Genomic DNA, 27,451 nt, shown 5'->3' with positions numbered 1-27,451 from the left:
ACCAATTTTGGTTTCATCATTTTCATTTAGTTAATTATGGTCGTTCTTTGATGAAACATTTGTTTGTAATTTCAGGTGAGATTTTGGACTTCATGTGTGCTATTGCATGAAGATTCTGTTGAAAGGAAACATGAAGTCTTATGAACATTCAAAATCTTGATGGAAAAAACATATCAGTGAAGATACTGGTATAAATATCAACTAGTTGTAATACTTGTTAACAAATTGTAATAGCATTTTGCAACACTATTTCCTGTCAAAATGCTTATAATAGTTTCTAAAATATTTCAATTGCTTATGAATGGTTTCAATTGTTGAATTCATTTTTTTCTTTTCTATTGATTTAGTTGCATGTTCGCTTTCAAACCAAACTTAAAAGAAATATAAAACCCAGGTGTTATATAGGAACCATGTTTAAATGAAGTTTCAACTGTAATTTTGTGCTAGTTCATCGGTAGAAGAAACATCTTGATGGTAAATACAACTACTAATAATTGTATGTGAGAAAGTAAGGTACATGTATAATGTTCATATGGAGGATGAAGCCAAAGAAACAACGGTTAAAAAATGATAAAACCAAAAAGGGTTCCAATAAAAAATGTTGAAACCTATTTTGATTCCAGCAAATTATAAAAGCCTGCAACTCTGATAAACATAATCTAATATGAAACAAACATGAAACACTTGTATAAAATTAACATGTTTAACTTAAAAAAAAAAAGTAGACAAGTGAATAAAAGAAAAATAACATTCAAAGTAAATACAAAATGAAATAAAAAAAAAGATTCAAATACATTGTAGTCTAAACAAAAACTTAAACTGAAGTTCGATAAATTTTCGTCCAAATGACTTCACGTCTGCCACGTATGGCATGTCCTTCGAATTGTTGTCGTAGAACTCACTTTCAAATTCTTGACAAAGAGTTTGTTGCCGATTCAATAAGTTTGTACATTTATCGATCACTCACAAAAATAAGATGTTTTCGCGGAGAAAATACTTCCTTCAAATTCTCCAAAAACCATTTCTAGTTCGCATTATTACTGATGAAACCATAACACAAGCAAAAGAATAAATTTCTACAATGTGAACACAAAAATAACATGAGAAAAGGTTTCAACAAGTAATACAATGAAACCAACATAAAAAAATGTTTGAACAAAAATAGGAAAAGACTGACTAACATGAAAAAGGTTGCAACAAAAAAAATATACGATGAAACCAACAAAAAAAAATGATGAAAAATAAAAGAGTGTCTGAAAAACTTACTGCCTTTCCTGGTTAGACCTTGGTGGCATATCATGGCCAAGGTATTTGCTTTTCAAGTATGAAACCAAAAAAGGAAACACTATCCTTTACGTAACATATAATCGCGACAATATATTTCATAATCTACAAGACAATGTATGGAACCAAAAAGGTTTCACTGTATGAGGATATGAACAACAACAAAAAATTAAAAACAATACACAGAACAAAGTATGAAACTGAAAAAGGTTTCACTAAACGTGAATATAAACAACAACAACAACAACGAATTTTTTTTTTAGAAAAACATCATGAAATCGTAACAATAAGAAGACTTCGTTCCAATAAATCGTAGATTTCATAAGAACAAATTTACAAAAATCATATTAACATAAATGTAGGTTTCATCATCAAAAGTAAATTGCAGATTCAAAAAAAAAATCAAAAATCAAAACCTGAAAAATCAATTAAGCTGATGAGTGATCCAAATACAAATAGGTTAATCCGAAGATGATCGATTTGAAGGATTCTTCGGCTGGATTATTCAACTCGATATGCAATTTCAATTGATAACTCAAGTTGAGATATAATTTCAACTCAACTGTATTGGAACCAAATTTCGGATAAACATAAACCGTAGCTTCTCGTCTTTTCTCTTCTTCAATTAAACTGGAAGGAAATACCAGATCTCAAAATTTCTTCAATCAATTTGAACATAAAATTACTCTTTGAATTATGAAATCGGGAGTAGAAGATCTCGAATCTTTGCGTGTTTGAATCGAAACCCTAGAAACTAAGAAAAACACGAAGATATAGGAAGAAGACCTCGAATTTTCTATGATATTGATTTCTTTGGAGAAGATCTCTTCTTCTCTCTAAATGTTTCTTCTGCCGAACTTTTCTTCTAGGTAGCAGATAATATATCTGGAAGGTCAATTGAGGAATTTACGAAATTATTAAAAACTAAATTTACATATTATAAAAGGAAATGGAGTTTTTGTATCACTTTTGGAGAAAATGGAGTTCTTATAACTCTCAACATATGGGTGGAGTTTATGTACTCCAAATAGTATCACCTTGGTTTTTTAGAGCTTAATATGTAATTCAAATAGAATATTCGGAAGTTTTTAGATTTTGTGGATACCTACACAGACCCAACATTAACTGATTATGATAGCATTTGTTTCCATTGAATAGACATGCAAAGACACCATAGTTAGAATAGAATTTTTGGAAGTTCTTAGATCTTATTCTTGATTTTGGATACTTTAATATATTATTTTTTAAAATACGAAAATTCACGGATTCTTTTTAAAATTCACAGATTCTTTTTCCATTTTTTTTCGATATAAACATCCACGTTTTTTTTTCCATTTTTTCGTCAGCCAATCATAAGATCCAGATTTTATTAAAATCATGTAAACGCGGTGTAAGAATCTGCTAAGCTATCACTCGATTTGGAGAGTCAGATCCAGCCAATTCTATTAGGAATTAACGACCACGAAATGTAGGGGTATAAGTTGCTTTTCAACCAATCAGGAGCGACGATTTTGTTCACCGGCCAATGAGAGGGGAGGTTATCGCAACTCTCGACGTGGTGTGAGAGATAGCGTGGATTTTTTAGGTTGTTGATTTGCATGATTATTTATATGATCCTAGGGCCAAGAGAATAAGACCCATATATTATTGGGCCATAAGAATAAATAGCCCCTTAGTCTTATCAGGCTCCACAAGATTTTAAATTGGTTGTATCTTAGAGACTTAGACTAATAATACGATATATCCACCAAGAAGACTAATAATACGATATCCACCAAGATTTTCTTTTCAGAGAAAATATTTCAGTTTTAATGCTCATAACTATGTTCTTATTGGTCGTTAAAGTTTTGATTTTATTTTAAATTTTGATAAAATATCCACAATTCTATTTCCCAATCTATTTTCTTATTTTCTTATAGACATGCGGTTCAAAATATATTCATTATTTTATTTTAAATGCTCGCAATATTTTCTTGATACTTGGTGTTTTTAGCAAAGTTTACAAGCTTTATATAGGAGTTTATAAATAAATGGTCTCTGTAATAGGTGATAGTAAATTCTTATATAAAGCTTGATTATTGGTGGATCGATGGCTCCATCTGTAGGTCTTAAGATTACCAACTTTTTGGTACTGTTTATGAGTTTGGTTCTCACATATCAACAAGTGATACCAGTATTAGAAGGAAGGATTACTACGGTGAGTATATCATCGACAGAAGATGATTTAGAAAGACAACCAAGTAGGACTCCTGTCAAAACGATACATGTACGTATAATTTTCTTTTTCAGTTTTGATTTGTGATTACTAAGATTTCTTTTCTTTCAGCCTTTTAGTTAGTGCAAAATTAGATTTGCTCTTAATCTCCTGGGAACTACATAGATTTGCTCTTAAAATCAACAGGATGTTTAAGTTTTGGAAACCAACAACAAAAATCAATTCCAAAACTCAGGATGTCTAAAAGTAAAACATCCCCGGATATCTCTTGGCGTGTGAAGGCTTGTCTGAAAAACTAATCTCTATAGTAATTATTTGGGATTTCGTTTGTACCTAGATTGGGAAATAGAATTGTGGATATTTTATCAAAATTTTGTAAGGCCTTTAAACGTTATTTTAGATTGGGAGACTACTCCTCTATTTTTATATTGTGCAACAACTATCAGCAGATATATATAATATTGAGAGACGTCCTCAAGACTCCAGATCGATGACTTTACTTATTTTGTATTTTCCATTTATTTTGAGTCCCAGCTACAAAAAATAAAGTAAAAATTAATAGTCTATTGCTTTGTTTTTGGTGCAGACTCCATGGGGTGATATTTACGACTGCTTTGAATTCCACAAACAACCGGCATTTGATAATTTTATATTAAAGAACCATAAAACCGAGGTAACATATATCTACATCTTGGTCGATTATATTCATTTTGATGAGGGATATTTTAGTGTTCTAGAAGAGTTTATGAATTGGTTTGTTCATAAGGACTGTTGTTATCATTTGGAAATGCAATAATCTGGATGTTTTTCTTATTAGACGAGAGAAGAAATAGTTTCCACATACTTGGATGAAGTATTTGGTCTAGTAGAAGGGTGCCCGAAAGGAATGGTCCCTATTCGTAGGACAACCAGGGAAGATCTAGTCAGAGCAAAATCCTTACTTTCTTTGTCAAATGCTCCTGGTTCTCAGTTTGTAAGTGATTGAACTTTATTTATTTTTTTCTTGGATTTTACTCAGTGCTACCACTTCTCTACAACAGGTTTAGTACTTTCTGAGATTTTTGTTTGGAAACCGGCTTGTCTCAGAGAGCAGGTATTACTTACGTTGCAAAGGAAGGTGAAACTATCTATGGAGCAATGGGAAGATATAATGTTTGGAATCCTAGCACAAAACAAGACCAATTTACTTCAGGAGAAATGGCTGTTCAATTTAATGAGGAGAATCAGACCACTGTCATCAAAGTCGGATGGACTGTAGGTTCCAAATTACATTACATAACATAATTTTTGCTTACTTGAAAGGTTTATATTCTTTTAAATGGCTTAAATTTCTGTGGAAAATATATCAGGTGAATCCCCAGCTGTACGGTGATAACTTAACTAGAGCTTTTATATACTGGACAGTAAGTTTCAAAACTCCAACTATTTTTTATTTTTTCTTTTTCTTTTTGAAGAATCCTTTTAATTTTCTTTTGTTGTATCACTCGCTATTAGTATTAAAATTTTTATTCTTATTTTGTTTTTCCATTGTTATTTTTTTTTAAAAAGGCTGATGGTGCTCAGAAGACTGGCTGTTATAATACTCATTGTCCTGGTTTTATTCAAGTTCATTCCAAAATAACTCCGGACTTACCTTTTGGTACCACATCAAAAGTGAATGAAACTCAGATTACAGTTAATTTTGAGATTTCGATGGTAAGAATCAAACTCCTCTTGGCATATGACAACCACATCTGTAAGTGTTAAGAAGTCTGAAATGAAAATTAAGTGACCACTTCTGTAAAATGCTTCTGGTAAACAAGAAAACAATTTCTAAAAATACGAATCCCCGTCAGAGTGGGTGGCCAGATTTGGTGCGAATAAGATAACCTAATCAAATTAATTAGCTTTGCACAGTGAATATTGCAGATTTATAGAATTATAGAATAAGGAAACAAGTCATGTCTTGTGTTACATTGCAGGAGCAAACAACAGGTGCATGGTGGTTGGTAGCAGAAGGAAATGTTTCGATTGGATATTGGCCAAAGGAACTAGTCCCTGCATTGGGATCAGGAGCGGGTTATGTCTACTGGGGTGGTCGTGCACAGGCTAGTGATGGAGTTGGACCACCAATGGGCAGTGGTGAACGTTCACTATCTGTCGACGGTACTAGCGTTAACGGTTATGTTGACCAACATAAAAAAATGTTTGAACAAAAATAGGAAAAGACTGACTAACATGAAAAAGGTTGCAACAAAAAAAATATACGATGAAACCAACAAAAAAAATGATGAAAAACAAAAGAATGTCTGAAAAACTTACTGCCTTTCCTGGTTAGACCTTGGTGGCATATCATGGCCAAGGTATTTTCTTTTCAAGTAGGAAACCAAAAAAGGAAACACTATCCTTTACGTAACATATAATCGCGACAGCATATTTCATAATCTACAAGACAATGTATGGAACCAAAAAAGGTTTCACTGTATGAGGATATGAACAACAACAAAAAATTAAAAACAATACACATAACAAAGTATGAAACTGAAAAAGGTTTCACTAAACGTGAATATAAACAACAACAACAACAACAACAACAACAACGAATTTTTTTTTTAGAAAAACATCATGAAATCGTAACAATAAGAAGACTTCGTTCCAATAAATCGAAGATTTCATAAGAACAAATTTACAAAAATCATATTAACATAAATGTAGGTTTCATCATCAAAAGTAAATTGCAGATTCAAAAAAAAATCAAAAATCAAAACCTGAAAAATCAATTAAGCTGATGAGTGATCCAAATACAAATAGGTTAATCCGAAGATGATCGATTTGAAGGATTCTTCGGCTGGATTATTCAACTCGATATGCAATTTCAATTGATAACTCAACTTGAGATATAATTTCAACTCAACTGTATTGGAACCAAATTTCGGATAAACATAAACCGTAGCTTCTCGTCTTTTCTCTTCTTCAATTAAACTGGAAGGAAATACCAGATCTCAAAATTTCTTCAATCAATTTGAACATAAAATTACTCTTTGAATTATGAAATCGGGAGTAGAAGATCTCGAATCTTTGCGTGTTTGAATCGAAACCCTAGAAACTAAGAAAAACACGAAGATATAGGAAGAAGACCTCGAATTTTCTATGATATTGATTTCTTTGGAGAAGATCTCTTCTTCTCTCTAAATGTTTCTTCTGCCGAACTTTTCTTCTAGGTAGCAGATAATATATCTGGAAGGTCAATTGAGGAATTTACGAAATTATTAAAAACTAAATTTACATATTATAAAAGGAAATGGAGTTTTTGTATCACTTTTGGAGAAAATGGAGTTCTTATAACTCTCAACATATGGGTGGAGTTTATGTACTCCAAATAGTATCACCTTGGTTTTTTAGAGCTTAATATGTAATTCAAATAGAATATTCGGAAGTTTTTAGATTTTGTGGATACCTACACAGACCCAACATTAACTGATTATGATAGCATTTGTTTCCATTGAATAGACATGCAAAGACACCATAGTTAGAATAGAATTTTTGGAAGTTCTTAGATCTTATTCTTGATTTTGGATACTTTAATATATTATTTTTTAAAATACGAAAATTCACGGATTCTTTTTAAAATTCACAGATTCTTTTTCCATTTTTTTTCGATATAAACATCCACGTTTTTTTTTCCATTTTTTCGTCAGCCAATCATAAGATCCAGATTTTATTAAAATCATGTAAACGCGGTGTAAGAATCTGCTAAGCTATCACTCGATTTGGAGAGTCAGATCCAGCCAATTCTATTAGGAATTAACGACCACGAAATGTAGGGGTATAAGTTGCTTTTCAACCAATCAGGAGCGACGATTTTGTTCACCGGCCAATGAGAGGGGAGGTTATCGCAACTCTCGACGTGGTGTGAGAGATAGCGTGGATTTTTTAGGTTGTTGATTTGCATGATTATTTATATGATCCTAGGGCCAAGAGAATAAGACCCATATATTATTGGGCCATAAGAATAAATAGCCCCTTAGTCTTATCAGGCTCCACAAGATTTTAAATTGGTTGTATCTTAGAGACTTAGACTAATAATACGATATATCCACCAAGAAGACTAATAATACGATATCCACCAAGATTTTCTTTTCAGAGAAAATATTTCAGTTTTAATGCTCATAACTATGTTCTTATTGGTCGTTAAAGTTTTGATTTTATTTTAAATTTTGATAAAATATCCACAATTCTATTTCCCAATCTATTTTCTTATTTTCTTATAGACATGCGGTTCAAAATATATTCATTATTTTATTTTAAATGCTCGCAATATTTTCTTGATACTTGGTGTTTTTAGCAAAGTTTACAAGCTTTATATAGGAGTTTATAAATAAATGGTCTCTGTAATAGGTGATAGTAAATTCTTATATAAAGCTTGATTATTGGTGGATCGATGGCTCCATCTGTAGGTCTTAAGATTACCAACTTTTTGGTACTGTTTATGAGTTTGGTTCTCACATATCAACAAGTGATACCAGTATTAGAAGGAAGGATTACTACGGTGAGTATATCATCGACAGAAGATGATTTAGAAAGACAACCAAGTAGGACTCCTGTCAAAACGATACATGTACGTATAATTTTCTTTTTCAGTTTTGATTTGTGATTACTAAGATTTCTTTTCTTTCAGCCTTTTAGTTAGTGCAAAATTAGATTTTCTCTTAATCTCCTGGGAACTACATAGATTTGCTCTTAAAATCAACAGGATGTTTAAGTTTTGGAAACCAACAACAAAAATCAATTCCAAAACTCAGGATGTCTAAAAGTAAAACATCCCCGGATATCTCTTGGCGTGTGAAGGCTTGTCTGAAAAACTAATCTCTATAGTAATTATTTGGGATTTCGTTTGTACCTAGATTGGGAAATAGAATTGTGGATATTTTATCAAAATTTTGTAAGGCCTTTAAACGTTATTTTAGATTGGGAGACTACTCCTCTATTTTTATATTATGCAACAACTATCAGCAGATATATATAATATTGAGAGACGTCCTCAAGACTCCAGATCGATGACTCTACTTATTTTGTATTTTCCATTTATTTTGAGTCCCAGCTACAAAAAATAAAGTAAAAATTAATAGTCTATTGCTTTGTTTTTGGTGCACTGCAGACTCCATGGGGTGATATTTACGACTGCTTTGAATTCCACAAACAACCGGCATTTGATAATTTTATATTAAAGAACCATAAAACCGAGGTAACATATATCTACATCTTGGTCGATTATATTCATTTTGATGAGGGATATTTTAGTGTTCTAGAAGAGTTTATGAATTGGTTTGTTCATAAGGACTGTTGTTATCATTTGGAAATGCAATAATCTGGATGTTTTTCTTATTAGACGAGAGAAGAAATAGTTTCCACATACTTGGATGAAGTATTTGGTCTAGTAGAAGGGTGCCCGAAAGGAATGGTCCCTATTCGTAGGACAACCAGGGAAGATCTAGTCAGAGCAAAATCCTTACTTCTCCTGTCAAAACGATACATGTACGTATAATTTTCTTTTTCAGTTTTGATTTGTGATTACTAAGATTTCTTTTCTTTCAGCCTTTTAGTTAGTGCAAAATTAGATTTGCTCTTAATCTCCTGGGAACTACATAGATTTGCTCTTAAAATCAACAGGATGTTTAAGTTTTGGAAACCAACAACAAAAATCAATTCCAAAACTCAGGATGTCTAAAAGTAAAACATCCCCGGATATCTCTTGGCGTGTGAAGGCTTGTCTGAAAAACTAATCTCTATAGTAATTATTTGGGATTTCGTTTGTACCTAGATTGGGAAATAGAATTGTGGATATTTTATCAAAATTTTGTAAGGCCTTTAAACGTTATTTTAGATTGGGAGACTACTCCTCTATTTTTATATTGTGCAACAACTATCAGCAGATATATATAATATTGAGAGACGTCCTCAAGACTCCAGATCGATGACTTTACTTATTTTGTATTTTCCATTTATTTTGAGTCCCAGCTACAAAAAATAAAGTAAAAATTAATAGTCTATTGCTTTGTTTTTGGTGCAGACTCCATGGGGTGATATTTACGACTGCTTTGAATTCCACAAACAACCGGCATTTGATAATTTTATATTAAAGAACCATAAAACCGAGGTAACATATATCTACATCTTGGTCGATTATATTCATTTTGATGAGGGATATTTTAGTGTTCTAGAAGAGTTTATGAATTGGTTTGTTCATAAGGACTGTTGTTATCATTTGGAAATGCAATAATCTGGATGTTTTTCTTATTAGACGAGAGAAGAAATAGTTTCCACATACTTGGATGAAGTATTTGGTCTAGTAGAAGGGTGCCCGAAAGGAATGGTCCCTATTCGTAGGACAACCAGGGAAGATCTAGTCAGAGCAAAATCCTTACTTTCTTTGTCAAATGCTCCTGGTTCTCAGTTTGTAAGTGATTGAACTTTATTTATTTTTTTCTTGGATTTTACTCAGTGCTACCACTTCTCTACAACAGGTTTAGTACTTTCTGAGATTTTTGTTTGGAAACCGGCTTGTCTCAGAGAGCAGGTATTACTTACGTTGCAAAGGAAGGTGAAACTATCTATGGAGCAATGGGAAGATATAATGTTTGGAATCCTAGCACAAAACAAGACCAATTTACTTCAGGAGAAATGGCTGTTCAATTTAATGAGGAGAATCAGACCACTGTCATCAAAGTCGGATGGACTGTAGGTTCCAAATTACATTACATAACATAATTTTTGCTTACTTGAAAGGTTTATATTCTTTTAAATGGCTTAAATTTCTGTGGAAAATATATCAGGTGAATCCCCAGCTGTACGGTGATAACTTAACTAGAGCTTTTATATACTGGACAGTAAGTTTCAAAACTCCAACTATTTTTTATTTTTTCTTTTTCTTTTTGAAGAATCCTTTTAATTTTCTTTTGTTGTATCACTCGCTATTAGTATTAAAATTTTTATTCTTATTTTGTTTTTCCATTGTTATTTTTTTTTAAAAAGGCTGATGGTGCTCAGAAGACTGGCTGTTATAATACTCATTGTCCTGGTTTTATTCAAGTTCATTCCAAAATAACTCCGGACTTACCTTTTGGTACCACATCAAAAGTGAATGAAACTCAGATTACAGTTAATTTTGAGATTTCGATGGTAAGAATCAAACTCCTCTTGGCATATGACAACCACATCTGTAAGTGTTAAGAAGTCTGAAATGAAAATTAAGTGACCACTTCTGTAAAATGCTTCTGGTAAACAAGAAAACAATTTCTAAAAATACGAATCCCCGTCAGAGTGGGTGGCCAGATTTGGTGCGAATAAGATAACCTAATCAAATTAATTAGCTTTGCACAGTGAATATTGCAGATTTATAGAATTATAGAATAAGGAAACAAGTCATGTCTTGTGTTACATTGCAGGAGCAAACAACAGGTGCATGGTGGTTGGTAGCAGAAGGAAATGTTTCGATTGGATATTGGCCAAAGGAACTAGTCCCTGCATTGGGATCAGGAGCGGGTTATGTCTACTGGGGTGGTCGTGCACAGGCTAGTGATGGAGTTGGACCACCAATGGGCAGTGGTGAACGTTCACTATCTGTCGACGGTACTAGCGTTAACGGTTATGTTGACCAACATAAAAAAATGTTTGAACAAAAATAGGAAAAGACTGACTAACATGAAAAAGGTTGCAACAAAAAAAATATACGATGAAACCAACAAAAAAAATGATGAAAAACAAAAGAATGTCTGAAAAACTTACTGCCTTTCCTGGTTAGACCTTGGTGGCATATCATGGCCAAGGTATTTTCTTTTCAAGTAGGAAACCAAAAAAGGAAACACTATCCTTTACGTAACATATAATCGCGACAGCATATTTCATAATCTACAAGACAATGTATGGAACCAAAAAAGGTTTCACTGTATGAGGATATGAACAACAACAAAAAATTAAAAACAATACACAGAACAAAGTATGAAACTGAAAAAGGTTTCACTAAACGTGAATATAAACAACAACAACAACGAATTTTTTTTTTTAGAAAAACATCATGAAATCGTAACAATAAGAAGACTTCGTTCCAAGAAATCGTAGATTTCATAAGAAGAAATTTACAAAAATCATATTAACATAAATGTAGGTTTCATCATCAAAAGTAAATTGCAGATTCAAAAAAAAAATCAAAAATCAAAACCTGAAAAATCAATTAAGCTGATGAGTGATCCAAATACAAATAGGTTAATCCGAAGATGATCTATTTGAAGGATTCTTCGGCTGGATTATTCAACTCGATATGCAATTTCAATTGATAACTCAAGTTGAGATATAATTTCAACTCAACTGTATTGGAACCAAATTTCGGATAAACATAAACCGTAGCTTCTCGTCTTTTCTCTTCTTCAATTAAACTGGAAGGAAATACCAGATCTCAAAATTTCTTCAATCAATTTGAACATAAAATTACTCTTTGAATTATGAAATCGGGAGTAGAAGATCTCGAATCTTTGCGTGTTCTAATCGAAACTCTAGAAACTAAGAAAAACACGAAGATATAGGAAGAAGACCTCGAATTTTCTATGATATTGATTTCTTTGGAGAAGATCTCTTCTTCTCTCTAAATGTTTCTTCTGCCGAACTTTTCTTCTAGGTAGCAGATAATATATCCGGAAGGTCAATTGAGGAATTTACGAAATTATTAAAAACTAAATTTACATATTATAAAAGGAAATGGAGTTTTTGTATCACTTTTGGAGAAAATGGAGTTCTTATAACTCTCAACATATGGGTGGAATTTATGTACTCCAAATAGTATCACCTTGGTTTTTTAGAGCTTAATATGTAATTCAAATAGAATATTCGGAAGTTTTTAGATTTTGTGGATACCTACACAAACCCAGCATTAACTGATTATGATAGCATTTGTTTCCATTGAATAGACATGCAAAGATACCATAGTTAGAATAGAATTTTTGGAAGTTCTTAAATCTTATTCTTGATTTTGGATACTTTAATATATTATTTTTTAAAATACGGAAATTCACGGATTCTTTTTAAAATTCACAGATTCTTTTTCCATTTTTTTTCCATATAAACATCCACGTTTTTTTTCTTTCCATTTTTTCGTCAACCAATCATAAGGTCCAGATTTTATTAAAATCATGTAAACGCGGTGTAAGAATCTGCTAAGCTATCACTCGATTTGGAGAGTCAGATCCAGCCAATTCTATTAAGAATTAACGTCCACGAAATGTAGGGGTATAAGTTGCTTTTCGACGAATCAGGAACGACGATTTTGTTCACCGGCCAATGAGAGGGAAGGTTACCGCAACTCTCGACGTGGTGTGAGAGATAGCGTGGGTTTTTTAGGTTGTTGATTTGCATGATTATTTATATGATCCTAGGGCCAAGAGAATAAGACCCATATATTATTGGGCCATAAGAATAAATAGCCCCTTAGTCTTATCAGGCTCCACAAGATTTTAAATTGGTTGTATCTTAGAGACTTAGACTAATAATACGATATATCCACCAAGAAGACTAATAATACGATATCCACCAAGATTTTCTTTTCAGAGAAAATATTTCAGTTTTAATGCTCATAACTATGTTCTTATTGGTCGTTAAAGTTTTGATTTTATTTTAAATTTTGATAAAATATCCACAATTCTATTTCCCAATCTATTTTCTTATTTTCTTATAGACATGCGGTTCAAAATATATTCATTATTTTATTTTAAATGCTCGCAATATTTTCTTGATACTTGGTGTTTTTAGCAAAGTTTACAAGCTTTATATAGGAGTTTATAAATAAATGGTCTCTGTAATACGTGATAGTAAATTCTTATATAAAGCTTGATTATTGGTGGATCGATGGCTCCATCTGTAGGTCTTAAGATTACCAACTTTTTGGTACTGTTTATGAGTTTGGTTCTCACATATCAACAAGTGATACCAGTATTAGAAGGAAGGATTACTACGGTGAGTATATCATCGACAGAAGATGATTTAGAAAGACAACCAAGTAGGACTCCTGTCAAAACGATACATGTACGTATAATTTTCTTTTTCAGTTTTGATTTGTGATTACTAAGATTTCTTTTCTTTCAGCCTTTTAGTTAGTGCAAAATTAGATTTGCTCTTAATCTCCTGGGAACTACATAGATTTGCTCTTAAAATCAACAGGATGTTTAAGTTTTGGAAACCAACAACAAAAATCAATTCCAAAACTCAGGATGTCTAAAAGTAAAACATCCCCGGATATCTCTTGGCGTGTGAAGGCTTGTCTGAAAAACTAATCTCTATAGTAATTATTTGGGATTTCGTTTGTACCTAGATTGGGAAATAGAATTGTGGATATTTTATCAAAATTTTGTAAGGCCTTTAAACGTTATTTTAGATTGGGAGACTACTCCTCTATTTTTATATTGTGCAACAACTATCAGCAGATATATATAATATTGAGAGACGTCCTCAAGACTCCAGATCGATGACTCTACTTATTTTGTATTTTCCATTTATTTTGAGTCCCAGCTACAAAAAATAAAGTAAAAATTAATAGTCTATTGCTTTGTTTTTGGTGCACTGCAGACTCCATGGGGTGATATTTACGACTGCTTTGAATTCCACAAACAACCGGCATTTGATAATTTTATATTAAAGAACCATAAAACCGAGGTAACATATATCTACATCTTGGTCGATTATATTCATTTTGATGAGGGATATTTTAGTGTTCTAGAAGAGTTTATGAATTGGTTTGTTCATAAGGACTGCTGTTATCATTTGGAAATGCAATAATCTGGATGTTTTTCTTATTAGACGAGAGAAGAAATGGTTTCCACATACTTGGATGAAGTATCTGGTCTAGTAGAAGGGTGCCCGAAAGGAATGGTCCCTATTCGTAGGACAACCAGGGAAGATCTAGTCAGAGCAAAATCCTTACTTTCTTTGTCAAATGCTCCTGGTTCTCAGTTTGTAAGTGATTGAACTTTATTTATTTTTTTCTTGGATTTTACTCAGTGCTACCACTTCTCTACAACAGGTTTAGTACTTTCTGAGATTTTTGTTTGGAAACCGGCTTGTCTCAGAGAGCAGGTATTACTTACGTTGCAAAGGAAGGTGAAACTATCTATGGAGCAATGGGAAGATATAATGTTTGGAATCCTAGCACAAAACAAGACCAATTTACTTCAGGAGAAATGGCTGTTCAATTTAATGAGGAGAATCAGACCACTGTCATCAAAGTCGGATGGACTGTAGGTTCCAAATTACATTACATAACATAATTTTTGCTTACTTGAAAGGTTTATATTCTTTTAAATGGCTTAAATTTCTGTGGAAAATATATCAGGTGAATCCCCAGCTGTACGGTGATAACTTAACTAGAGCTTTTATATACTGGACAGTAAGTTTCAAAACTCCAACTATTTTTTATTTTTTCTTTTTCTTTTTGAAGAATCCTTTTAATTTTCTTTTGTTGTATCACTCGCTATTAGTATTAAAATTTTTATTCTTATTTTGTTTTTCCATTGTTATTTTTTTTTAAAAAGGCTGATGGTGCTCAGAAGACTGGCTGTTATAATACTCATTGTCCTGGTTTTATTCAAGTTCATTCCAAAATAACTCCGGACTTACCTTTTGGTACCACATCAAAAGTGAATGAAACTCAGATTACAGTTAATTTTGAGATTTCGATGGTAAGAATCAAACTCCTCTTGGCATATGACAACCACATCTGTAAGTGTTAAGAAGTCTGAAATGAAAATTAAGTGACCACTTCTGTAAAATGCTTCTGGTAAACAAGAAAACAATTTCTAAAAATACGAATCCCCGTCAGAGTGGGTGGCCAGATTTGGTGCGAATAAGATAACCTAATCAAATTAATTAGCTTTGCACAGTGAATATTGCAGATTTATAGAATTATAGAATAAGGAAACAAGTCATGTCTTGTGTTACATTGCAGGAGCAAACAACAGGTGCATGGTGGTTGGTAGCAGAAGGAAATGTTTCGATTGGATATTGGCCAAAGGAACTAGTCCCTGCATTGGGATCAGGAGCGGGTTATGTCTACTGGGGTGGTCGTGCACAGGCTAGTGATGGAGTTGGACCACCAATGGGCAGTGGTGAACGTTCACTATCTGTCGACGGTACTAGCGTTAACGGTTATGTTGACCAACATAAAAAAATGTTTGAACAAAATAGGAAAAGACTGACTAACATGAAAAAGGTTGCAACAAAAAATATACGATGAAACCAACAAAAAAAATGATGAAAAACAAAAGAATGTCTGAAAAACTTACTGCCTTTCCTGGTTAGACCTTGGTGGCATATCATGGCCAAGGTATTTTCTTTTCAAGTAGGAAACCAAAAAAGGAAACACTATCCTTTACGTAACATATAATCGCGACAGCATATTTCATAATCTACAAGACAATGTATGGAACCAAAAAAGGTTCACTGTATGAGGATATGAACAACAAAAAAAATTAAAAACAATACACAGAACAAAGTATGAAACTGAAAAAGGTTTCACTAAACGTGAATATAAACAACAACAACAACGAATTTTTTTTTTAGAAAAACATCATGAAATCGTAACAATAAGAAGACTTCGTTCCAAGAAATCGTAGATTTCATAAGAAGAAATTTACAAAAATCATATTAACATAAATGTAGGTTTCATCATCAAAAGTAAATTGCAGATTCAAAAAAAAATCAAAAATCAAAACCTGAAAAATCAATTAAGCTGATGAGTGATCCAAATACAAATAGGTTAATCCGAAGATGATCTATTTGAAGGATTCTTCGGCTGGATTATTCAACTCGATATGCAATTTCAATTGATAACTCAAGTTGAGATATAATTTCAACTCAACTGTATTGGAACCAAATTTCGGATAAACATAAACCGTAGCTTCTCGTCTTTTCTCTTCTTCAATTAAACTGGAAGGAAATACCAGATCTCAAAATTTCTTCAATCAATTTGAACATAAAATTACTCTTTGAATTATGAAATCGGGAGTAGAAGATCTCGAATCTTTGCGTGTTCTAATCGAAACTAGAAACTAAGAAAAACACGAAGAATAGGAAGAAGACCTCGAATTTTCTATGATATGATTTCTTGGAGAAGATCTCTTCTTCTCTCTAAATGTTTCTTCTGCCGAACTTTTCTTCTAGGTAGCAGATAATATATCCGGAAGGTCAATTGAGGAATTTACGAAATTATTAAAAACTAAATTTACATATTATAAAAGGAAATGGAGTTTTTGTATCACTTTTGGAGAAAATGGAGTTCTTATAACTCTCAACATATGGGTGGAATTTATGTACTCCAAATAGTATCACCTTGGTTTTTTAGAGCTTAATATGTAATTCAAATAGAATATTCGGAAGTTTTTAGATTTTGTGGATACCTACACAAACCCAGCATTAACTGATTATGATAGCATTTGTTTCCATTGAATAGACATGCAAAGATACCATAGTTAGAATAGAATTTTTGGAAGTTCTTAAATCTTATTCTTGATTTTGGATACTTTAATATATTATTTTTTAAAATACGGAAATTCACGGATTCTTTTTAAAATTCACAGATTCTTTTTCCATTTTTTTTCCATATAAACATCCACGTTTTTTTTCTTTCCATTTTTTCGTCAACCAATCATAAGGTCCAGATTTTATTAAAATCATGTAAACGCGGTGTAAGAATCTGCTAAGCTATCACTCGATTTGGAGAGTCAGATCCAGCCAATTCTATTAAGAATTAACGTCCACGAAATGTAGGGGTATAAGTTGCTTTTCGACGAATCAGGAACGACGATTTTGTTCACCGGCCAATGAGAGGGAAGGTTACCGCAACTCTCGACGTGGTGTGAGAGATAGCGTGGGTTTTTTAGGTTGTTGATTTGCATGATTATTTATATGATCCTAGGGCCAAGAGAATAAGACCCATATATTATTGGGCCATAAGAATAAATAGCCCCTTAGTCTTATCAGGCTCCACAAGATTTTAAATTGGTTGTATCTTAGACTAATAATACGATATATCCACCAAGAAGACTAATAATACGATATCCACCAAGATTTTCTTTTCAGAGAAAATATTTCAGTTTTAATGCTCATAACTATTTTCTTATTGGTCGTTAAAGTTTTGATTTTATTTTAAATTTTGATAAAATATCCACAATTCTATTTCCCAATCTATTTTCTTATTTTCTTATAGACATGCGGTTCAAAATATATTCATTATTTTATTTTAAATGCTCGCAATATTTTCTTGATACTTGGTGTTTTTAGCAAAGTTTACAAGCTTATATAGGAGTTTATAAATAAATGGTCTCTGTAATACGTGATAGTAAATTCTTATATAAAGCTTGATTATTGGTGGATCGATGGCTCCATCTGTAGGTCTTAAGATTACCAACTTTTTGGTACTGTTTATGAGTTTGGTTCTCACATATCAACAAGTGATACCAGTATTAGAAGGAAGGATTACTACGGTGAGTATATCATCGACAGAAGATGATTTAGAAAGACAACCAAGTAGGACTCCTATCAAAACGATACATGTACGTATAATTTTCTTTTTCAGTTTTGATTTGTGATTACTAAGATTTCTTTTCTTTCAGCCTTTTAGTTAGTGCAAAATTAGATTTGCTCTTAATCTCCTGGGAACTACATAGATTTGCTCTTAAAATCAACAGGATGTTTAAGTTTTGGAAACCAACAACAAAAATCAATTCCAAAACTCAGGATGTCTAAAAGTAAAACATCCCCGGATATCTCTTGGCGTGTGAAGGCTTGTCTGAAAAACTAATCTCTATAGTAATTATTTGGGATTTCGTTTGTACCTAGATTGGGAAATAGAATTGTGGATATTTTATCAAAATTTTGTAAGGCCTTTAAACGTTATTTTAGATTGGGAGACTACTCCTCTATTTTTATATTGTGCAACAACTATCAGCAGATATATATAATATTGAGAGACGTCCTCAAGACTCCAGATCGATGACTTTACTTATTTGTATTTTCCATTTATTTTGAGTCCCAGCTACAAAAAATAAAGTAAAAATTAATAGTCTATTGCTTTGTTTTTGGTGCAGACTCCATGGGGTGATATTTACGACTGCTTTGAATTCCACAAACAACCGGCATTTGATAATTTTATATTAAAGAACCATAAAACCGAGGTAACATATATCTACATCTTGGTCGATTATATTCATTTTGATGAGGGATATTTTAGTGTTCTAGAAGAGTTTATGAATTGGTTTGTTCATAAGGACTGTTGTTATCATTTGGAAATGCAATAATCTGGATGTTTTTCTTATTAGACGAGAGAAGAAATAGTTTCCACATACTTGGATGAAGTATTTGGTCTAGTAGAAGGGTGCCCGAAAGGAATGGTCCCTATTCGTAGGACAACCAGGGAAGATCTAGTCAGAGCAAAATCCTTACTTTTTGTCAAATGCTCCTGGTTCTCAGTTTGTAAGTGATTGAACTTTATTTATTTTTTTCTTGGATTTTACTCGGTGCTACCACTTCTCTACAACAGGTTTAGTACTTTCTGAGATTTTTGTTTGGAAACCGGCTTGTCTCAGAGAGCAGGTATTACTTACGTTGCAAAGGAAGGTGAAACTATCTATGGAGCAATGGGAAGATATAATGTTTGGAATCCTAGCACAAAACAAGACCAATTTACTTCAGGAGAAATGGCTGTTCAATTTAATGAGGAGAATCAGACCACTGTCATCAAAGTCGGATGGACTGTAGGTTCCAAATTACATTACATAACATAATTTTTGCTTACTTGAAAGGTTTATATTCTTTTAAATGGCTTAAATTTCTGTGGAAAATATATCAGGTGAATCCCCAGCTGTACGGTGATAACTTAACTAGAGCTTTTATATACTGGACAATAAGTTTCAAAAATCCAACTATTTTTTCTTTTTTCTTTTTCTTTTTGAAGAATCCTTTTAATTTTCTTTTGTTGTATCACTCGCTATTAGTATTAAATTTTTTATTCTTATTTTGTTTTTCCATTGTTATTTTTTTTAAAAAGGCTGATGGTGCTCAGAAGACTGGCTGTTATAATACTCATTGTCCTGGTTTTATTCAAGTTCATTCCAAAATAACTCCGGACTTACCTTTTGGTACCACATCAAAAGTGAATGAAACTCAGATTACAGTTAATTTTGAGATTTCGATGGTAAGAATCAAACTCCTCTTGGCATATGACAACCACATCTGTAAGTGTTAAGAAGTCTGAAATGAAAATTAAGTGACCACTTCTGTAAAATGCTTCTGGTAAACAAGAAAACAATTTCTAAAAATACGAATCCCCGTCAGAGTGGGTGGCCAGATTTGGTGCGAATAAGATAACCTAATCAAATTAATTAGCTTTGTACAGTGAATATTGCAGATTTATAGAATTATAGAATAAGGAAACAAGTCATGTCTTGTGTTACATTGCAGGAGCAAACAACAGGTGCATGGTGGTTGGTAGCAGAAGGAAATGTTTCGATTGGATATTGGCCAAAGGAACTAGTCCCTGCATTGGGATCAGGAGCGGGTTATGTCTACTGGGGTGGTCGTGCACAGGCTAGTGATGGAGTTGGACCACCAATGGGCAGTGGTGAACGTTCACTATCTGTCGACGGTACTAGCGTTAACGGTTATGTTGAACAACCTCGATACATAGATAAGAATAGCAACGCTCTACAACCAGAAACCGTTGAGGTTGATATGGATTGCGTCCAGATGTACACTGAGAGGTATTACCAAGAAGATAATTACCTTCTATTTGGAGGACCTGGTGGTGACATTTGCTAGTTAATCGACATATTACTGTGCCAGTAATAAAAGATATTGAAGACAGTTGTCGGGAAAGATATTTAGTTGGGAGCTTCTCTGGGTTTCCTATAATAAGAATCTTATTTTGTACTTGAACATCCGCAAGTTCTTAGTTTTCAATAAAATTTTATTCTTTTACAATTCTCCCGTGAAAAGAGAATCTCAACCACTGAATTACACGCTAACTATATTCGGCATGGTTCAAAAATTTTAATGTCACCGAAACGATGTTACAAACAAGCAACTCATAGATTCCAAAACACAAGACAAAATTCTGGATAGTGTCCTTTAAACAACCCGTAAAAAAATCAATCCATCGTGTAATCATTTTTTTCTTTGATAAATCTCATAAATTTTAAAGATCAAAATACAATTAAAAGGTGCTAACAATGAGTAATTTATGAAGAGAGTAACAAACTACCAACAAGAGTGTCGGGCAATCCTAATATTGGGAGAATGGTTTTGGGATTATAATCCAACCATTTTAAAAGAGTTTTTTTTCTTCTTGAAAAAGAGATATTCTCATAAAAATATGAGAGTAATATGCCCAAAGTATTGAATCTTAATCACCATACTTGAACTCCCACCTAAAATCTCCATTGAGATCACAAAAAACTTCATAATAAAGATTCTTTATACAAAAGAGAAGAAAAAGACAAAGAGGGCAAAACACCCACAAGAACACCACAAAAATCTCCTAAAAGTAATGGAGGTCGAGAAAAATAAATTAATAAATCTACCATAGACTGCTAATTATCTAATTAGAAATTCAGAAGAGGAAAATAAACCTTCTCAGGTATAGCCCAAAACGGACAAGACCTGAAAAGCAAGCTTTAAAGGTAGTGAAAGGTTTTTTTTTTTGAGAAGAACCTAGAGAAGAGTATAATCTTGTTCTTTGAAACATCATAATTTGAACATTCCATAATTTGTGTAGATGAGATGGTTATTTAATACTTCATTTTAGGCTAAGGATGAAAAATTCGAAGAACATCTCAATCAATACTAAAAAAAAAATCATGTTTTTTCGAACCAAGGTTCTAAACAGAGCCACCATAGAATCAGGATTTACCTAGTAAAGAAGGGCATAAAAATTAAGGTGTAAATACAAGGAGGACAACCATCAGGGGTTAGCCCAGATGGACATGAGCCTTACTCTCAAGTAGGAGGTCAGCGGATGGAGTCTCCGTTCACGAATTTGGAAATCTAATGAAATACTCCCCAAGTATCAACTATGTTTTGCACATAAACTCCACTATCTAATCGATTATGTAACAAAGGACAATTTTCGATATATTAGACCTTGCATTAAGATCAAGTCTAATGGAGGAGGAATTTCATCTTTCATCTTCCATGCCAGCTTACCATCTGAAATTGTTTATGGAAACTCAAGTCTTATGGTGGAATCATAAAAACGGTAATCAAAACAGCGTTGAACGCTAAAAAAAAATATTATTTGACTTGGTCAGTGGTATTTGAGTAATATATGCATGGTTAAGATTAAGAATAGTTTTTCTACGCTTAACTTACGTTATTCAGAATAGTTTGTTTCCGTCTTCTAGAATGCTATTCAGAATAGGATTCAACGCTAATCTGATTAGCGTATTCTTTGGATTCCACAAGGAATTCCATGAAACCATGGAACATGGCTTAGAAAAGTGTGGATGGAACCAATTTGGAAGTTATTAGATTTCACATTCCATACTTTTTCAAGCTTGAAATAGGTTGGATTCGACCATAAGACTTGATATTGTTGTTTTATAATCAGATATGTAAATCCCAATATCTATTGGCTTTTATTAGTTTCATGTTCATTAAATTTTTTAAAGTAAGTGCTCATTAATTTTACAAGTATAATTTTCGTTGAATTTTACACCTTGCTGATGAGAGAGGCGCTTTGCTTGTATTGGGAGGAGACTAACATGTATATTAGAGCTTCATTAAATAAATCAGCGATAAATTAATGCTTTCTCTAAAATAGTAATTTTTGTTAGTCTGTATTTGGGCCAGTGTGTTAAATAAGTAATCTTGCTAAATTTATCATTGTTATAAAAAGGCATGGCCTTTGTTTCCATGGTAGCAAAAGTTATCAAACGTGCATCTTTGAACAGGGACCCATATCCGGCGGATAAGTACTTCAGATGGGGTTTTCAATTCGACGGCTATGAAATTTGGAGTAATGTGACGGTTTAGGATATCCGAAATAATCCGAATATTCCTATTGATTTTCTATTGTTAGATCCGAATACGTGTGGTATAAAAGTTAATTTTCTTTTTCACTTCTTTTTCTTTTTGATAGGATTCTCTTTCTAGTTTCTACATAGTATCTTTATTTTGGGTTTAATTCTTATAGACAAAGAGAGTACACCAAAATCAGGATTTTACCACAGGGGGTTACTAAAAATATTTTAAGCAAATACAACATGTTGTGACTACGTTGTTATTAATAATTGTTTCAAAGTGTTGCAACGACTCTTTCCGTGACAATCGTTTATTTATTCAATTTATAATCTTTGTAATATCTTATTGCAACAATCGACTAACCGTTTATATAACGACATGTGTTTTATTTACCACACATATAATAGAGACTAAAGTGTTAATGTTCTTGAAAAAATTACTTGGATGCCACATGTCAAAATTTCTAACACTTTCGGGGACGGTTACATTTGTTAAATATATCTTTGCACCTATTCAAAACAAGACACGTGTCTTTATTTAGTCACATCTTTAAAATATTTGATTCGATTCGGTTATTTCCGTTACTATTTGAGTTACATTTTAATTAAAAAAAAAAGGTTTCCCTCTGGTCACCCTGAACCTTTCCGGACTTCCATGTTACATCTTACAAGCTCGGATTTCATGTTAATTAAAGAGCACCTACACGAGGCATTATATGCCAACATGAAACTCTATGCACTCTTTATATAATATCCAAAACTTGTTGTAGGAATATTTTTGGTGGTGTGGTTGACCACCCCTATGTGTCGTTATGCCTGGAAAACTTCTCTCCATGCTAGGCATATAGCATTTCCTCTAACTCAATCAACACATGTACTTTTATACCTTCTCTTTATCCCATATCAAAAGACGAAACAAAAATAATAAAGGATAGACATATATGTGGGAGACAAATTCGTTTATAAGTCTTCGACTTTGGATCGTATCAACTCTAAGTTGCGGGTGATATCAGCTAAGAGAATCAAGTGCGCAGAGTCCTTCTGGGATTTTAGAGGCATAAGGAACGTGACCATACCTTAATCGGTGTGAGGCTTGGTTATGGATCAACTAAATTCCAGACCGAAGTTAACTTGTAGTAGGCTAGTATCTGTAACGACTTAATACAGTGTGGCGTTCAAATATGGACTAGGTCCCGGGGGTTTTCTGCATTTCCGGCTTCCTCGTTAACCATATTTCTGGTGTCTGTGTTATTTCTTTTCCGCATTATATTTGTTTATATAATTGAAATATCACAGGTTGTGCGTAGTTCAATCAGTTGATAAATCCGACCTCGATAGTTGGAGAGAACTTGATTGACCCTTGGCCATTGGTCATTGGTACCATCCGAGTTATTCTCATATCAATTAGTCTCACAGATTTCTATCTAGTTGATTTACTGATTGTATTGAGAAAGAGATAAAGCTCTTTGGTATCTTTCTTGATTGAGTCTCACTTTTAAGTTGGTGCTCTCGGAATTATATTGGATTTTAGTCCATATAGATTGCCGAACGAATTTTTGGATGTGGTTGTTGTGAGGGTAAATAACCCGACGACCACATGGAAACATCTCAATGGACGGTTTCATGATAAAGTGATGAGATAAAATCATCGAATCATACCCTAAAAGGTGATTTCTTCTGAATCGAGATGCCTGCTACAACGTTACATGAATGACGCGTGTAAGGAGTGGTATAATCGACTCAGACGGTCAAGTCTAAAAAGAAGGAATGCATTTAATGAAGGATCAGAAGAGGCGTGGGAGAATCTACATCGTATCAGAAGGCTCAGGCGATCTATACTATAACCCAAGGATGATGCAGCACGAGGTTCCCCAAGAAAGAGAAACACGATGACGTACGGAACGAGATGACTCGGAAGGAGAACCAAGCAGGTCATCATGAGGGATAGTATAGAGATCGTCTGAAGCAATGAGAAGATGCACGATGGCTCCATCATCTCGGCGAGACCAGGCCTTCACGAGTCTAATTTGTCTATAAATACCAATCCATGTAGATTGGTCTTTATACAGAGAATTCCTGAGAGAAATTTAGACAAAGAGAGAGTGAGAAATCTAAATAAAACATATTCCTTCCCGTGGACGTAGGTCTTCATGACCGAACCACGTTATATGCTTGTGTCAATCTTTACTTTTCATGTTCTTTATCTTTGAATCTTGAATGTTAGTAGTTTTATAGCCTTTAGATCTACTTGGATGTAGCTAGCCATCAGAAAAGATGCAACTACAGTTGTTATAGATAATTAATAGGGGAAAGCCACTTTTACTAAAGAGAAAGCTGATTTTTGTCAAACTTATTTGACTTTAGGTGGATTTAAAATTAAGCTTCCTAATCAATAATTGCTTTTGGATTTTGATTTCCTGTATATCCTTTAAACCGAATTATATAGACCGTAAAATCCTAAAAATATCAAAAACATTCGGTCTATTAATATCTTAATCCCAAGATATTGAAGCGGAGTGGAAGAAACGATCATGATTATACTAGGCCCCAGCGAACAAAGACGATTGATAATTTGAAGTGAAAATATATAATAACTTGTTATATGTTATAAAAGGATGTTGTTCGACCACCTTATATTTAAGCCCAGTTAGCTCATGGCAGATGGATACTACTACAAATCATATAACGAACTGATAGGAGACATTAATTAAATACCAAACTGACTAAAGAACAACTAGACTAGCAAAATGAACAAGGGAGGAGAAGCCTAGTTAGCAATTCCGCGTATTATTCGTGTATAATTAGCGAATAGTTCCGAGCCCGTATTTTTTCCGTCTCATACGCGTACGTTTATAACTCCGGTCTGGATACGCTATTATTTTGAGGCGCTATTATTTTGAGGTAACCGATTCGGGTCCATGTCATCAGTTTTAGTGGGATAGAAGAAGTGCCGTGTTCATATCATGACCTCGTCACCTCACGTGACACATGCAGACTTTGTCTGCCATGTTTTGAATGTATTTTTTTCAAAAACTTTGGCTGAAAGGGGTCGAAGACACGACCACAAGGTTTCTACGAAGTAAACAGACCCACTGATCTGGGTTGTTTTCTGATTGCATGGTATATATTTTAAACATAATAACTTTAAAGACGAAATCTTAATACTCACCTTAGAATTTATATTAATTAGATATATTCTTCTAAGTTAACACGTACCGTATTTTGGATGCCGAACTTGTATACCTAAAATGAATTATACACGTACGTATACCGTTCCGAACTATCAGCGAATCACGAATCGTTGACCGAATAGTGGACCGAATTTTAATTCCTCCAAAACGAATAATACCCGTATGTTTGTCGTCCCGAACGTTTTCCGTATCCCGAATTGCTAACTAGGGCTAGGACTAGTATAACTGAACAGTGAATCTCATTTACCCTCTTTTGTTTGATTCACTGCTAAGTAACAGAAAGGGATCTTGCATGGACGACCGAGAGTCTGACCAACTGACACTACGCCAAGTGGCCAAATCCATATTTGGCTGGAATGAGGCCACGAAAATGTCCAAGTTGGTAATAGGTGGTGGGGGGATTTTTCATTTAACGAGAGAAGGGCAAATTTAATTAAAAACAGAGATGTCACCAAGAGTAATACCAAAATTACAAAAAAACAAAAACGAAAAAGGAAAACAACGTGCCCACGAAGGAGCAAAGTCATCACAATCTCAAAGAAAAACTTCAAACCTAAGCTCCAAACAAGAAATTAGTTAAGATCCTTCACAAACAAGAAACCCAAAAAATATGGATGTTAAAAGTTAATCGATCTTCAAAAATCCTCATTTTCATCTTGCAACGAGCATTTGACAGCATCAATTTGGCTCATCAGTGTCGGTGTGGGGGTCGAAATCTCTTAAGCCATCATCATCCTCAAAAGGAGGTGCTTCCATCTCTGATTGAGACTTAGAATTCTCTAATAAATTCTTATATATAGATCTCATCAAAGTATGGTCAGAGATACCCATCAATTTGTTAAAAGCGATTTGAGAATCTATTTCGGCATTAGTAACAGAGACAATAGCTGACTTAACTTGATGATCTTGAGTCAACGGCCCAGAAGAAGAGGAATTTTTCTTTTTTTTTCCGAACCGTAATCCAACTCAAATCTGCTGGAAGACTCGCCTTCGAATTCACCTTCACATTAGAATTAGAAGTCACACTTGGAGTTGAAAACCCATTTCTTTCGGTAGAAACTAAATTTGGGTGTTCCCCTCCTCTCGAATCTAGGGTTGCTTCCAAATACATAGCAACTGCAATTGTTGATTCAGAGCAAGGTACATCTGAATCTAAGCAATTCTCCACTGTCACTTGATCCTTATTGCTTTGTTGTAGACTATTATCCTCTTCCACAATAACCCTCTCACTACAATCATCTTTATCAACCCCCAATAAAATTTTCTTGCCTTGCATCTCTTCTTTTGTTGCTTTGTTAATATTGTTTTATTTGGCTCATTCATTACAACATCAGCATTAATAGATAAAGACTCAAATGGATTCTTACTTATACAAGAAACCCGAGCTTGTTTGATTTTACCTGAATATTTCTTCTTTCTTTCATACTTTCATTCCCAAGCTTGAGGTTGAGCCAAAATCTCACAAGAGATTGGGGGAGTAATTTCCTCAAAAGAAGAGTGAAAAGAACATACTTGATGCATATCCTTGGTCCCCGCAACCCCGTCAGCCTCGATTTTTATAATTCCTTGCACATTCATATTTGATTCCCTGGGTATTGTACCATCAGGCTCAAAGCCCTCTAAAACATCTTTCTCACTGATTTCCGTTAAGCCTTCGCTAGTTGTAGTCCCCACCTCCCTGATTTTTCCTTGAGATTGAACCTTCTTCACAGTATCTACAATATCCCCCT

At 33.4% G+C, this 27,451-nt stretch overlaps 5 protein-coding genes across 5 annotated transcripts; all 5 read left to right on the top strand.

Moving 5' to 3' along the window:
- Positions 1-3,342: 3,342 nt before the first annotated feature.
- Positions 3,343-5,700, top strand: LOC113352817. Its single transcript, XM_026596588.1, has 7 exons — positions 3,343-3,550; positions 4,086-4,172; positions 4,317-4,472; positions 4,586-4,753; positions 4,849-4,902; positions 5,048-5,194; positions 5,461-5,700. The coding sequence occupies exons 1-7, from the start codon at positions 3,374-3,376 to the stop codon at positions 5,698-5,700; spliced, it is 1,029 nt and encodes a 342-aa protein (XP_026452373.1). The 5' UTR covers positions 3,343-3,373.
- A 2,219-nt stretch (positions 5,701-7,919) lies between these two features.
- LOC113352816 lies at positions 7,920-11,163 on the top strand. Its single transcript, XM_026596587.1, has 9 exons — positions 7,920-8,096; positions 8,637-8,723; positions 8,954-9,013; positions 9,549-9,635; positions 9,780-9,935; positions 10,049-10,216; positions 10,312-10,365; positions 10,511-10,657; positions 10,924-11,163. Exons 1-9 carry the CDS (start codon positions 7,920-7,922, stop codon positions 11,161-11,163), a joined length of 1,176 nt encoding a protein of 391 aa, XP_026452372.1.
- Positions 11,164-13,279: 2,116 nt separating this feature from the next.
- Positions 13,280-15,752, top strand: LOC113352815. Its single transcript, XM_026596586.1, has 7 exons — positions 13,280-13,549; positions 14,090-14,176; positions 14,321-14,476; positions 14,590-14,757; positions 14,853-14,906; positions 15,052-15,198; positions 15,465-15,752. Exons 1-7 carry the CDS (start codon positions 13,373-13,375, stop codon positions 15,750-15,752), a joined length of 1,077 nt encoding a protein of 358 aa, XP_026452371.1. The 5' UTR covers positions 13,280-13,372.
- A 2,094-nt stretch (positions 15,753-17,846) lies between these two features.
- Positions 17,847-18,996, top strand: LOC113352814. Its single transcript, XM_026596585.1, has 3 exons — positions 17,847-18,069; positions 18,604-18,690; positions 18,835-18,996. Exons 1-3 carry the CDS (start codon positions 17,893-17,895, stop codon positions 18,994-18,996), a joined length of 426 nt encoding a protein of 141 aa, XP_026452370.1. The 5' UTR covers positions 17,847-17,892.
- LOC113354530 lies at positions 18,968-20,503 on the top strand. The gene is made up of 5 exons (XM_026597839.1): positions 18,968-18,988; positions 19,102-19,269; positions 19,365-19,418; positions 19,563-19,709; positions 19,976-20,503. Exons 2-5 carry the CDS (start codon positions 19,153-19,155, stop codon positions 20,330-20,332), a joined length of 675 nt encoding a protein of 224 aa, XP_026453624.1. The 5' UTR covers positions 18,968-18,988; positions 19,102-19,152; the 3' UTR covers positions 20,333-20,503.
- The last annotated feature ends 6,948 nt before the right edge of the window (positions 20,504-27,451 follow it).

The sequence above is a fragment of the Papaver somniferum genome, chromosome 2, assembly GCF_003573695.1.
Source record: "Papaver somniferum cultivar HN1 chromosome 2, ASM357369v1, whole genome shotgun sequence".
In the NCBI taxonomy this organism is placed as follows: domain Eukaryota; kingdom Viridiplantae; phylum Streptophyta; class Magnoliopsida; order Ranunculales; family Papaveraceae; genus Papaver; species Papaver somniferum.
Note: the sequence above shows the minus strand (reverse complement) of the source record. Positions and strands in the feature narration are given on the sequence as shown.

Excerpts from the sequence above, each read along its gene's own strand:
- LOC113352815 (XM_026596586.1), top strand. The coding sequence starts at position 13,373 with ATGGCTCCATCTGTAGGTCTTAAGATTACCAACTTTTTGGTACTGTTT. Across the intron at positions 14,758-14,852 it reads TCATCAAAGTCGGATGGACT|GTGAATCCCCAGCTGTACGG; the intron begins GTAGGTTCCAAA and ends AAAATATATCAG. Across the intron at positions 15,199-15,464 it reads TTAATTTTGAGATTTCGATG|GAGCAAACAACAGGTGCATG; the intron begins GTAAGAATCAAA and ends GTTACATTGCAG.
- LOC113354530 (XM_026597839.1), top strand. The coding sequence starts at position 19,153 with ATGGGAAGATATAATGTTTGGAATCCTAGCACAAAACAAGACCAATTT. Across the intron at positions 19,270-19,364 it reads TCATCAAAGTCGGATGGACT|GTGAATCCCCAGCTGTACGG; the intron begins GTAGGTTCCAAA and ends AAAATATATCAG. Across the intron at positions 19,710-19,975 it reads TTAATTTTGAGATTTCGATG|GAGCAAACAACAGGTGCATG; the intron begins GTAAGAATCAAA and ends GTTACATTGCAG.
- LOC113352817 (XM_026596588.1), top strand. The coding sequence starts at position 3,374 with ATGGCTCCATCTGTAGGTCTTAAGATTACCAACTTTTTGGTACTGTTT. Across the intron at positions 4,173-4,316 it reads TAAAGAACCATAAAACCGAG|ACGAGAGAAGAAATAGTTTC; the intron begins GTAACATATATC and ends TTTTCTTATTAG. Across the intron at positions 4,903-5,047 it reads GAGCTTTTATATACTGGACA|GCTGATGGTGCTCAGAAGAC; the intron begins GTAAGTTTCAAA and ends TTTTTTAAAAAG.
- LOC113352814 (XM_026596585.1), top strand. The coding sequence starts at position 17,893 with ATGGCTCCATCTGTAGGTCTTAAGATTACCAACTTTTTGGTACTGTTT. Across the intron at positions 18,070-18,603 it reads CTCCTATCAAAACGATACAT|ACTCCATGGGGTGATATTTA; the intron begins GTACGTATAATT and ends TTTTTGGTGCAG. Across the intron at positions 18,691-18,834 it reads TAAAGAACCATAAAACCGAG|ACGAGAGAAGAAATAGTTTC; the intron begins GTAACATATATC and ends TTTTCTTATTAG.
- LOC113352816 (XM_026596587.1), top strand. The coding sequence starts at position 7,920 with ATGGCTCCATCTGTAGGTCTTAAGATTACCAACTTTTTGGTACTGTTT. Across the intron at positions 8,724-8,953 it reads TAAAGAACCATAAAACCGAG|GACAACCAGGGAAGATCTAG; the intron begins GTAACATATATC and ends CCCTATTCGTAG. Across the intron at positions 10,366-10,510 it reads GAGCTTTTATATACTGGACA|GCTGATGGTGCTCAGAAGAC; the intron begins GTAAGTTTCAAA and ends TTTTTTAAAAAG.